Source organism: Protopterus annectens, chromosome 8.part0 (assembly GCF_019279795.1).
Source record: "Protopterus annectens isolate FY-2018-M chromosome 8.part0, PAN1.0, whole genome shotgun sequence".
Classification (NCBI taxonomy): Eukaryota; Metazoa; Chordata; order Ceratodontiformes; family Protopteridae; genus Protopterus; species Protopterus annectens.
Genome location: NC_056741.1, coordinates 115901649 through 115915210, shown reverse-complemented (window position 1 = coordinate 115915210; position 13562 = coordinate 115901649). Strand labels below are relative to the sequence as shown.

Genomic DNA, 13562 nt, shown 5'->3' with positions numbered 1-13562 from the left:
CTTTCTACAAGAGATTGTTATGCTGAAGACCATTCAGAACTGGTCCTTCTTTCATCCTGTAGGCTTTCTTTCTTCCTTTGGGAAGTATTTATGCTTGGTGCTATTGCCCTTTGTCATCAAACGAGATCTGGGTACTTACCGCCTTGCATCATGGGATATGGGGCTGCCTCGAGCTGGTAAAAGTGACTCTCGAGCTTAGGGCTCCGAGCCCATCAAGCAAGAAAGGCGAGAGAAGACAACTAACATGGAACGTTATGGTAGGTACATAACTTCTTATTTTACCTTATTAAACTTAGCAGTCACAATCTGTATATTTGTAATTCTGTACATCTCAATTTGATGAAATAATTCTTTAGGTTTATGTACTGTATATATTGCATGGACTTTCGATTGTCTTGATTTAGTTAGTTTAAAGTGGAGCTTTTCTCCCCCGGGCCTCTACTGAAAATGGACATGTATCCAGTTAGACTAGCCCGGTCAACAAATGTAAAATAAAAAATAAATAAATAAATTGTCTGAAAGGGGGAAGATGTAGATCAGAATGCATATGTGAGGTGTGTTATGTCTTTAAGAAGCATGTCAAAGACTGTGCGTGCATTTATAAATGCTAGACACGTGCTATTCCTAGTGCCATTTTGAGATAGCAGCCAGAGAGAGAGCATGCATGATCGCAGTATTTGGTTTGTATATAAGTTACTTAAGTTAAAGCCAGTAAACGTCTATCATGATGTGTTTGTATAAAATAAAGCTGCTTGAACATGCCTCATGCAGGCTCTTCTTATGTGTCCAAAGTAGGAGAGTGACAGTGAAGATCTATTCCTGGAATACAAGGCATTGTTGGATCCTACACTGATGGACCTCTTGCATATCTGAAAAACTAACAGAACCAGGATAACCCCTTCTAATGCCTTAAACCTTGCCTGTGATATAAATAGGGCATGCTGGAGAGATAGATATGAATCTCTGAGACTACCCCTTCTCTGGAAGAGGCTCACCATCCACATGCTGCAGATTTCCTCACTAAACCAGTTCAAGTGTAACTTGGACAATTGGATGGAGAGCACAAAATTCATCCCTGGTTTGCACTTATATCTCTAATGGACACACAGCATGTAATTGATTCATCTTCCAGGTCCCCATTTGTAAATGTTTCATCTCCCAAGCCCCCCTCTTATACTTATCAAGGTACCAGAACTTGTCAGAGATTTTGGATGCATGGCTAGGCTTGAAAAGACCTTTGTTGTCATTAGCCTAGTACACACCTATGACCCTATTAACCTATATATAAAAATTGTGATTGCAATAATAATTAAACAGCATACATGGCAAGAGAGTTTAGCTTAACCTGTCACTTCTGCTTATGGTTATTAATACATAGATTTAATGAAAATTGAAGAGCATTCATACTTTTAAAAATGACATTATTGAAAAGGCAATAAGAAAAAAATGGAAATTTCAAGCTCATTGCAACTGTTGTGTATGGGGTGGAATTCAATGAATGTACACTTACAAAAAAGTACTCTTAGAATATCTTTGAATCTAGATGGTTGCTATGCTACACTAATGGTACCTCACAGTATATAATTTAAAAAATAATCTTTAAGTAAAACAATTATATAAAAATTCATATCTTGTAATTATAGTATCAGCTTAAGTAGCACTGGTGAGAGTAACAGGATTGCTTATTTAGTATAGCTGAGTGAATATCTGTAGCATTGTACAGACACAAAATACTGTACGATCAAAATCCTTTCCTTCTTTCTGAGGATATTGGTGGGTAAATGACAACCATGAATACTGTTTGGGGATTATCTATTTCCAGTCATGGATTATGGCATATATTACAAATATGAAAATAGTTTTGTGTGTTCTTTTGTGGCTGTATATTCTTGATAAGTTATGGACTTGTTCTTTTTTAGTTTGTTACTGTCAGTCTATCATTTAAATAGAGTGTGTCCAACTATTTAGTTAGCTATTATACAGAGTACACTTTTAAACAGTGAACTGTGCACCAGATGAGTAAAATTATGGTGAATTCATGATTATGTAACAAAGGGAATGATGCAATATTTTTATTGTTATTGTGATGTCCAGTTAAAATCCCACTGAACTGCCACCAAATTATGTGATGTCCCTTACTGTCCTAGGTCAGTAACTAAGTAGCTTCAATCCTCACTACTGACTCCAATGTGAGACTGTCACTTAAACAGAAGTAGTATTTCATAATTGTCCCCTAAGAGCACAACAGGAACATGCTCCATAGCCTGAAACCAAACTGTATAATGTTAAGTTGTCAATCTCGCCTTCATTCTTGCTGGATGGGTTCGGAGCCGATCCTCGGCTCCGACTCGGCCAATACTAAAAGCTCGAGAGCTAATTCCACCGGCTCGAGGCTCCCCTATATCCCACAATGCTAGGCGGTAACTACCCAGATCTCGTTTGCCGCTATAGCTACGAGGTGCTTTTCTTACAGGCTCAGGCACGTAAGTAAATTTTTACCTTTGAGGTAGTACTAATTCCCCTTTCTTTTCTTAGTTATATATATTGATATTGTTTGTGTTAGTTTTTAGTTCTATCAACCCTTCTTTTTCGATTCCCACCCCTTTTATTGTTGTTAGTTCTAGGCCTTCGGCCCTTCCCTCACCCCAGTCCCTTTTTTCAGTAGTGTTGTAGGGGTTTGTGTGCTTGTGTTTTATCTCTATTTTCTTAGTGTAGAGTGTCTGTGTGTATGTTTGAGACAGCCCCTCTTCCTTATGTCTAAGGACAAGGTCTCAGGCTTCAAGAAGTGTGACTCGTGCTGTCAGAAGATGTCTCTGACAGACGGTCACACTTCTTGTGTGTACTGCCTGGGACCTGTGCATCTGCAGGACTCTTGTGCTGTCTGCCATGGTTTCAGCCCTTGAGTCCTGCAGGAGCGCAAAAACAAGCTCATCTTAAGGGGCTTGTTAAAGCCTGAAGGCCCCCCGACTCAGTCTGGGTCGGGTAAGCCTTCAAAAACTTCAAAACAGTCTACTCCTGCTCTTGAGTCGACTGTGGAAAAGTCGAAGCAGGCTTCGTCATCGGCTCCGGCCGGAGCCGATGTTCTTAGGCCTCAAACTGTTACCTCGGCTCCGGCTGGAGCCGAGGCTGATAAGTCTTCATCGGCTCCGATACCATCATCGGAGCCACTGTCTAAAAAGAGGTCTAGATCCCCATCCATCGGATCTATTCCTAAGCCTCTTACCGTTACTTCGGCTCCGGCTGGAGCCAAAGCTAGTAAGTCCCCATCAGCTCCGATACCATTATCGGAGCCATTTTACAGAAAGAGATCCAGGTCCCCATCCACTGGATCTGTGCACTCGGCGCCGGGTTCCCCTCTCCTTTCGGAGCGGAGTCACAAAACCCATTCCTCTCGGTCTTCTAGGTTGTCAGACCATGATTTGCAAAGGGTGGTGAGTAGACTTCTTAAGTCCGAGGCACTGGCCCAAATGCTCCATAGCCCGACTCATCAGTCATTGGCTATTCCCGTCCCAGATTACATTCCTCTTCCGACTCCTTCAAGTTCGGAGCCAAGGCTTGTTGGAGCCATGACTGTCGGTGCGTCAGATCAGATACCTTCCATTTCAGCTCCGTCGTCTGCTCTGATCTCCTCTTTGGAGGGATCAAGGCGCCGGACTTCCCTCATCGGCTCCAAGGGGGCGAGTGGCATTGGACCCTTGTCCGACCCCGCTCTTCCTCTCGGGGCTTTGGCGCTGGTGAGTTCAGCTCCGACATCGGCTTCGGAGCCGTCTCTGTCGGTGCCGGGAGGGGTCCTTGTCTCTTCGGAGAGAGGGCCTCAGGCCTTGCCTGACAGGGATGCCTTTGAGGTCATGCAGAGCATGCTAGAACCAGGTTCTGCCCCTCAGTCAGTTCCCTCAGCCCCTCCATCTACAGTGCCTGCGGTGATTTCTACTCACCCCCTTGTCTCACACCGCAGAGAACCAACTCCTCAAGATTCCCCATTGGGAATTTCCTCCTCTTCCGAGGTCTCTCCTGACCCTGCAGGAGATCCCCCTAGGAAGAGGCAGTGCAAGAGGAAGCACATTGACTCCCCTGAGTCTATCACCTCTGACACTGACTTAGAGGAATCCGAAGGGTCCCCTCGTTCCCCCTCTGAGGATGTCTCCTTTGCAGACATCCTTGAAATCCTCAAACAGAGGGGGAATTGGCCAGCCCTTAACCCTTCAGAGGATGAGTCAGTGTATCTTGAGGCGTTTGGTTCTCGCCCTTCTACCTCCTGGCTGTCCCCTCCCTTTGACCCCCTTATGGAAGTGGTGGCAAGGAAGGCTTGGACGGCTCCTGACTCAGTGGAACCCACCCCGAGTAGACCATCCAAATTTATCACTGCCCCTACAGACAAACAGTTTTTATCCAAAGGTGTCCCTGTTGATGCCATGGTGGTGGCTGCGGCCACAAAGAAGGAATTAGCTGATCCTTCGGTTCCTGTCCATCCTCCTAATAAAGAATCTAGGACCATGGACAGGTACGGCAAGCGAATGTTCTCGTCAGCGACCTTTTCAATGCGGTCCCTGAATTACTTATGCCACTTCACCCGTCTCCAAAGAGATTTACTCAAGGATATGGGTGAACTGATGAAGGATCCTACAGCTGAGGGGTTCAAAGATACAATGAACTCCCAGTTGGCAACCCTAAATTCAATCGTGAACTCCTCCATGCGGCTAGTCTCGTACGCAGCAGATGGAGCGAGTAGATCCGCAGGCACAGGAGTTGCCTTACGAAGGCACGCCTGGATGCGGCTATGCAACTTTGCGGACCCTTTCAAGGCGTCCTTCACCAATTCCCCTTTTGATGGATCGTCTTTGTTTGGTCCACAGGTGAAGGATACATTGACCAGGTGCGAGGTGGAAGGTAAGACTCTCTCTGCCGTAGGAGTCTGTTTTTCCACCCCTTCTAGACCCTATCCCAAAGGTCAGAGGGGAGGAAAGATGTGGTTCCGAAAACAATCCCAGGGAGTCTCATCTGACGCACAAGGCCGATTTCCCCCTAGAGGCAGAGGGGGGAATAATAATAGACGCCGCCCCAGAGGCAGAGGAGGTCCGCAAAACCAGGGTAGCAGAGAGGTGTTCTCTGACAAACCCTTTCAGCACCCCTGAGGGGCTGCCCGGCTGTCCGCCTTTGGAGACAGTCGGGGGAAGATTATCGCTGTACCCAGAAGCCTGGCTTTCCCTAACTCAAGACAAATGGGTACAGTCGATCATATCCGAGGGTTACAAAATTCCCTTTATTCATATTCCAACACAACCAAAAAGATCCCTTCCAGACGTTCCACCCGGTCTAAGGGAAAAAGCAGCATTAGAAGTGTCAAAGCTGCTGTCAAAAAGAGTCATCCAATCAGTCCCAGCAGACCAGCAAGGATCCGAATCTACTCCAAATTCTTTTTGGTACCAAAACCAGGGGACTGGAGACCCATTCTGGATCTCAGCCACTTAAACAAGTTTGTCAAAAAAACAAAATTCCGGATGGTCACGCTACAGTCCATCCTACCCTTCTTGGGTCGGGACAATTGGATGTGCTCGATAGATCTTCAGGATGCGTACTATCACATCAAAATGAACCGACGCACCAGGAGATATCTCCGCTTCAGGCTGGGAGCCAATCATTACCAATTCAGGGCCCTGCCCTTTGGTCTCACTACAGCCCCTCGGGTGTTCACCAAATGCATGGCAGTGGTCATGGCTCACTTGAGGCGCCAGGGATTCCAGGTGTTTCCATATCTGGACGATTGGCTCCTTACTGCCACCACCAGACATCAGCTTCTCGTATCCAGGGATTTCACCATTTAAACCTGTCAAGCTCTAGGCATTTCAATAAATTTAGAACAATCTGCCTTGTCGGTCTATTACTTTCATAGGGGCCAAATTAGATACACAGACCCTTTCAGCCACACTCACAGAGCAGAGGGTTTTAAATATCCGGAACCAAGTATCCCTTCTATCGCAGTTAGTCAAAGTCAAAGCCAGACTGGTACTGAAGGTACTAGGACTCATGGCAGCAGCTATTCCCCTTCTCCCCTTAGCTCGCTTTTACATGAGGATCCTCCAATGGATGCTCTTTACCCAATGGTCCTTTCAACAACTCCCAATGTCCCACAGCATTTTGACAACTCAAGTATGCAAGAATCAACTGTCTTGGTGGGTAACGTCACCTCAACTTCTCCAAGGAAGACCCTTCACTCTCCCCCCTCCAGTTGCCACGTTGACAACAGATGCCTCCCTGATCGGGTGGGGGGGGCATTATCAGGGCAGGACAGTCCAGGGCACGTGGCAACCCTTCGAGTGCCACTTGCACATAAATGTCTTAGAGATGAGAGCAGTGCTTTTAGCGTTGCAAGCCTTAAACGACTCTCTTCCCAAAGGGACTATTGCAATTCAAACGGACAACATGTCCGTGGTGTGGTACATCAACAAACAAGGTGGAACCAGATCATACCCTTTATGTCGAGAAGCACTCAGACTTTGGCAATGGGCGATCTCTTCTCAGCGTTTTCTGATAGCGACGCATATTCCCGGGAAATCCAACGTCATTGCAGACAAGTTGAGCAGAGCAATTCTCATGCCACATGAGTGGTCTCTAAACAAATCAATTCTAGAAGAGGTATTTCTAAGATGGGGCCATCCTTGCTGCGATCTTTTTGCTACTCCCCAAAACAGCAAGTGTCAAGACTTCTTCACGCTCTTCCTGTTACCAGGCCATCCCACAAGAGATGCTCTAGTCCACGATTGGCCCCGGGGACTTCTGTATGCCTTTCCCCCCTTTCCACTGATACCTCAACTAATTCAGAAAGCCATCACCTTGAGAGTGACTATGATCCTCATTGCCCCTTACTGGTCTCGACAGATATGGTTCCCCTTTCTTCATCGCTACCTTTTGGAGCAGCCTTGGCATCTGGACCCAGTACCAGATCTGATTACCCATCAGTCTGGTCAGCTACACAATCTCTGTCTTCCCTAAACCTCACAGCATGGTTTCTCCAATTCCTACCTTAGCCAGGCTTCCATCAATATCTCGCTCGGTTTGAGATATCTTGATAGCCTCTCATAAATCCTCTACCCGGAAGATTTATACTAGTAAATGGAAACGTTTTTCCCTTTGGGCATCATCGAAAAGCATTGATCCTTTTACTGCACCTATCCAGTCTATTTTAGACTTTCTGGCAGAACTTTTTCATTTAGGATCTTCTGCATCAACCATTAGAGTTCAATTGGCTGCCATATCAAATTTTCATGTTGGTGTCTCAGAATCCAGCATCATGGCTCACAAACTCTGTAAAGCCTTCTTAAGAGGTGTATTTCTTCTCAAACCTCCAACCAAAGACCCTCCGCCTCAATGGGATTTAAACTTGGTTCTGGCATCTTTAATTCTTCCCCCCTTCGAACCAGCAGATTCATGTTCTCTGAAATTGTTTTCTTGGAAGACACTTTTTCTAGTAGCTATAACTTCAGCGAAAAGAGTATCAGAACTCCATGCTCTATGCAGTCGCCCTCCTTACTTAGTTTTTCACAAAGACAGGGTATCTCTCCGGACTAATCCATCCTTTTTACCAAAAATTTCTTCTCAAATTAACCTAAACCAGGTTATTGATCTTCCCGTTTTTTTTCCCTAACTATTCAAATAGGTCAGAGCAAAAGCTGCATTTTTTGGATGTTCATCGACAACTGAGATATTACTTAGACAAAACTAAACAACTCAGGAAATCTGATCAATTGTTTCTATCATATGCAGAAGGAAGATTGTGCCTTCCAGTCACTAAAGTATCTCTATCTAGATGGCTCACCTCTACAATTACTTTTATCTATGAGATTAGACATCAAAAATTACCCTCAAGACCTACAGCTCATTCAACTAGGGCAGTAGCTACATCCATAGCCTTTCAGGACAGGTTGCCTATAGACTTAATTTGTGCAGCAGCCACCTGGGCTTCTCCTCATACATTCATTTCACATTACAAATTGGACATGGTCTCCAGAAGCCGTGACAATTTTGGTTCCACTGTTCTCAAGAGTCTGTTCCGATAGGCCACCCGGGATAAGGTGCTAGGGACGCGGTCCCATCCAGCAAGAATGAAGGCGAGATTGACAACTTAACATTAAGAAGTTATGTACCTACCATAACGTTCCATGTTAGTTGTCTTCTTCTCGCCTTCTTTCTTGCATCCCTCCCTCCTTCCCCCAAACCTGGACAGACCGACCGGAATTCTTTTGTGTTTCTTCCACTGAAAATTGTTAATCCATTCTTGGAGAATAGTATTGCTTGGTATAGCTACCAAATGAGATCTGAGTAGTTACCGCCTAGCATTGTGGGATATAGGGGAGCCTCGAGCCGGTGGAATTAGCTCTCGAGCTTTTAGTATTGGCCGAGTCGGAGCCCCATCCAGCAAGAAAGAAGGCGAGAAGACAACTAACATGGAATGTTATGGTAGGTACATAACTTCTTATTTCTGTCCACCCCAAATATAACTCCTTATTACACACTTCAGAGCAATGTGTCCCAGTTTAAGACCTCCAATACACTCGCACATAAATAAATTAAATCTCACACATCCAAAGATATCTGGGAAAGCCTGACACAGATTTCCAGCTGTGTCCCTTCTCCAAAATAATATGGTAATGTTGCCACCAATCAGACTGTCTTCAGGCCCTTCTAAAGGGGTGTCCAATTATGAAAATTAAATATTAAAACAAATAGTAGCAAATGACCTAAGCAGACAGGTTTTCGGAGTGGCCCTGGAAGTTATCAAGCAAAGCATAAGCACTCTCAAATCACTAAAAACATTAATATTGAACAAAATGATTAAAAATGCAAAACTGTAATTACCAATAAACAAACAGAACTCAATCACCAGGAAAATGAAATCAATACTGTAGGATAGGAATTCAATATTCAGAAAAATTCTAACAGATCTAACTCATTAGTTATAATTGTCCTAGCTGACTAAAGTACACTGTCCCTGATCTAAACTAAATTACTACAACAGAGCAAAGTCAGGCTTACAGTTCTTGGTGAGACCTTTTTGGGTATCCACTGTGCAGTACATCTGTGATCAACTGACACCTGTAACTGACAAATGACAACTGACTACAGCAGGCTGTCTTATAGACTAGCCTAATTGTCAACTGTTCCAGTTCTAATTTTCATTTTATATTTCTAAATTCAACCAACAGCTGTTTTCTAGAAGTTACTTCTTGTCTTTCAGCTTCTGACTCTAACTCACAGCAACTGTCAACATTCAGATGACATCATCTGCTGATCAGCGGAATTTGAGACAGTTTGACTTTAGAATCTGTCTTTAAAAACATGCATAGTTAGAAATGTACAAGGACACTGTTCAAATCTTTAAAACATTCTTTACAAACACATCAAAAATCAACATGTAAGAACTAATTTACAATATTATAGCTAGTCATGCTAGCATACAATATACAGGTCAAACTGAAATTATATACAAAACCTCAGTCAGACATGTTAGCACAAATAAGTGTCTAATTTCTTCACAGTTATCATTATTATTATTATTATCATGTATATTATGCCTGACGTTTATTTAAAACACTTGTATGTCTATGAATAATTTGAAAATATTCAGATTCAAACAAATAACACTTTTAAAAATGAATATAATTATACAAATAAAGTTGTATAATCAGAATAAATGGAGGAAAAGCATAAACCTCTCTTAGACGACATCTGTCCCAAAGCATCCTTAACTCTGCTCTCTGGTGGGGGGGGGGGTCATTGATAAGTAACCGATGCATATGTTGTTGGCTGGAGAGGCCAAGAGGCCACACAATAACAGATTAGTCCATACAAGAAAAACATTCTCCTACTTACTGAAATATTCTTATAACATTTGAGGGATATCAAAAGACAGTGGCTGAGTATGTCTGCTAAGGAATTAGCCTTCACGTTAACATGACTAGCAATCAAAAATCAAAAAAATGCAATGGCTTACTGTCAGATTGCCATTATTTATCAGCTGAGTGGATAGAACAGCTTCCTTAGCCCTTCTGTTTGAGTGGACAGCTCTAACTACCAGAGGCAGGGAGTTCTAAAAGACTAATGATAGTAAAATAACAGCTGTCATCTTTACAATATTTATGCAGAAGTGGTACTCCCAATGTGACATGGCACCTTATTAAGTACCAGCTCCTCTGCATTCTACTGGAAGAACATTGTACAGTACGAAAAACTGATATTTACAGTAATAAAGGTCTTACACTCTTTCTCTTTTCACAACAGGAAGGTACCTGAGAAGGGGGAATCAAGAAACATTATCTCAGTGATCTTGATAAAACTGGTAGATACCAGTATGAGTGCTGGCTATAAGCAATGCCTAAACTTGCATCCTATGTAGCACTCTGTGCAGCACTGTAGAGTCTGTGGACCCTGAAGAGGTAGAAGCTTTAGTCTATTTTTCCATAATGGCAAAATGTTGGATACATACTTTCCAAACATATTCATCACATGATACTCCAATGCAGCAATGATGGAGAGCTCAGCTCTGAGGAGTTGGAAACTTTGTCAGAGCTCCTGCAGAATCCATAGTATTTGATTAGTGGGCATTTGCCAAAATGAGCCACCATGACCTTGTTGCTAGAAGACATTGTCCATTTCCTTAGTCACTGGCAACATGATGTGCATTTTACCTGAAGTAACATTGGAGGCATATTACATGGTATACATCAAGGCAGGAGCAACCCAAGAAGAGTGTAAGTTGAACCTATAGCCTTTCTGAAGTCTCCTCTGTAGAGCAGGAATAGGTCCATTACTCTACCATCCTTCTGATATATAAACTCAATAAACCCATGCAAGTTTGTGTATTGAGTTGGGAAGTAATGTAAAGTGACCCCCTGTTCATTATCTAGGTCTTCTATTGACTGTCTAATTGAGGTTTAATCATTTTAATTTTAAGGGCCTTCCGAGGTGTAATGGCAGGAGACTGAGTTCTGGAGGAGTAAATACAGCATTTACTAGAAGGACTGAGGGAGAGCTCTGTTCTTGTTGAAGATGAAGCTCCACAACAAGTTGTAATTCTCATAGCTTAGGAGCAGCAGACATAAACATAGCTGCTGATGTCAAAAGCAATCTCCAACAGAATATCTCTAATCAGGAAATCATAAACAGTACTAGTACAGTTCTCCAGCTTATAATTAACTGCATATGATATATACCTAAATCATCATATCTGTAAATACCTTCATTCATAAGCTTATAGAAGGCTGTTTTAATACTGTTGGTTTAATTGTATTTAGTGTTGAGCAGACAAAACATAACTGCAGCAGGTGTACAAGTGTACAAAAATCTGGACACATGAAACTGATTCAAGTAAAACAATTTACATATTAAAATATATATCTAAATACAACATAAGTAATGCAGCTACAATATCATATAGAGGCAGAAAATAAATTTCTGTCATATTTTCTTTATTTTAGGATTTCTTAAACAAGACCGTAAGGAATGGTACAGATGAGTACTGGATTGGACTGACAGATGCTAATCATGAAGGGGATTGGAAATGGGTTAATGGGGAATCCTGCAAATGTACTGAAACTAACAGACTGTAAGTTACCACAACAGATCATATGAGAAGCATGCTTTTCATGACAGAAAGTCATTGATAACATATTTTGCTGTAAGGTAGCTTGTCATTCTGCTTCATAAAAGCATTTGTCACATGGTATAATCATTTTTATGATATTTTTTTTGTGTACAAAATAGTGACTGTACTTTAAATGAAGATACCTTTTGCATTCTACATAAACCAGCTATGACAATATTTAATGACTGCATTTTCATTTTTGTATTTATACATTAAATATTTAATTTTATATTTGATTTTATTGTGAGTGTGATGATTATGTAAAGATTTTCCCCCTTTAAGGCAACAAAGGTAGATATATGGTTCCCCATACATAGTCCCTGTGCAGACATATGATATTATAGAAAGATATGGACTGTCTTACAGACTGAATACAGAAGTGGGAGACTTTGTCAGCTTCCCTCTTGTGCTACTGGAATAATTTTTATTGCATATATAACACCTGTTTCTGTGTACAAGGGGTGTTCCTTCTGCATTTACAATTTAAAATGATGGTGCTTGTACTTTCTTAGATCTTTCTTTGGGATCCATTTCACCATTGAAATACTCCATCCAGATCATTCACTTACCTGTTTAATAAAAAATAAATTAACAAGCATATTAATATTTCACAGAACAACACGTAATAATTTAATAAACATATTTCCTAACAAAACTAAGCTTGATTAGACTTTATATCTGGCATGCAGTAATGTGATCTGTATATGATAACTTTGTAGGCATATGAACAAAAGGATAAAGGAATAATACTAGACGTGATCATGGGGCTCCATAAGATGCCTAGCCATTTACATATTTAAAAAGGCAGACTTAAAAGTTCTTGCCATCCTTGGCTAGCAATTACTATGGCATACCTCTCAAATCAGGCAGGGCATTCCATGATAAGCTTGGTGTAAATTGATGGTACCATCTGCACATAAATGTCCTGGAGATGAGAGCAGTGCTTAACGCTGCGTGCCCTCCCCTCTTTCTTTTCTTTAGGGACAAACAATTTGCAGTCACACAGACAACATGTAGTCAACAAACTTCTCACATCCAGTCATCAATACCGGCCTTAAAGGTAGTTGAAGTAGGACTTTATTTGCCCTGTAGTGCCAATTTTTTCCATAGGCTGGGAATGAATATATGATGTGTTAGGAAACTATCCCTCCGGTAAGTCTCATTTATCTTTTGGTGTAGATTTAGGTCTCTATTGTGGGTATTTGTGGAAGTACATTTTTTGTGAAGAAATAGGAGATCAAACAGGATTGAATCTTTCACAGCTCAAAAATCTAAACACATCACCTCAGCTCATCCAAAAGGCTACTGAATATAATGAGAATCATGATGATCTTTTGGGATAGTGGAAGAATTCAAGATTTTTAATCATCTTGGTTTGAAATCTTTGAGGCCTTCCCAATTAAGTAATATACTAGGATTTCAACATACCAAAATATTTGTTGAGTATGATAATAGGTCTAATAAAGGAAAAATACAAGGATAGGATGTCTTTTTAGCTCTTGGAAGATATTCCCTTAGTAAATAACTGAGTCAGATAGAAGGATTTCCTGGCTATTATGGAAACACAATAATCAAATAATAGAGTTGCTCATCTAAGTACCTAGGTCTCATGCCTTTGTCTGTCTGAAGAATTCCAATTAAATATATAACATGGGAGCAGATTTTTTTTTTGCCAAATGCTGCTATGCTGCAATATTTTTGCTTTTTGCTTTAGACCATTTTAGTACACCAGGTATCTACATATTAAAACATTGCTGCAGTCGTTTCACATCAGTTGGTGAGTAGAGAAGGCACGTTGGCTGTTCTCCGCACATCAGGCTGAGGTTGACCATTTTATGCTCTTAGTACTTAATAAATAAGCACCTATCCAGGAATGTCTAAGGGTCAGCTCCCGGTGATTTCTCCTGTCTACCTGATGAATCTG

At 41.7% G+C, this 13562-nt stretch overlaps 1 protein-coding gene across 1 annotated transcript in view; it reads left to right on the top strand.

Annotated features, from left to right (window-relative positions):
* LOC122808154 (CD209 antigen-like protein C) overlaps nucleotides 1-13562 on the top strand; it is a 1908152-nt gene that overhangs the window by 852311 nt on the left and 1042279 nt on the right. Inside the window, exon 6 of the mRNA XM_044079127.1 lies at nucleotides 11472-11599. Coding sequence (XP_043935062.1) covers nucleotides 11472-11599 — 128 coding nt within the window. The remainder of the gene's footprint in view (nucleotides 1-11471; nucleotides 11600-13562) is intronic.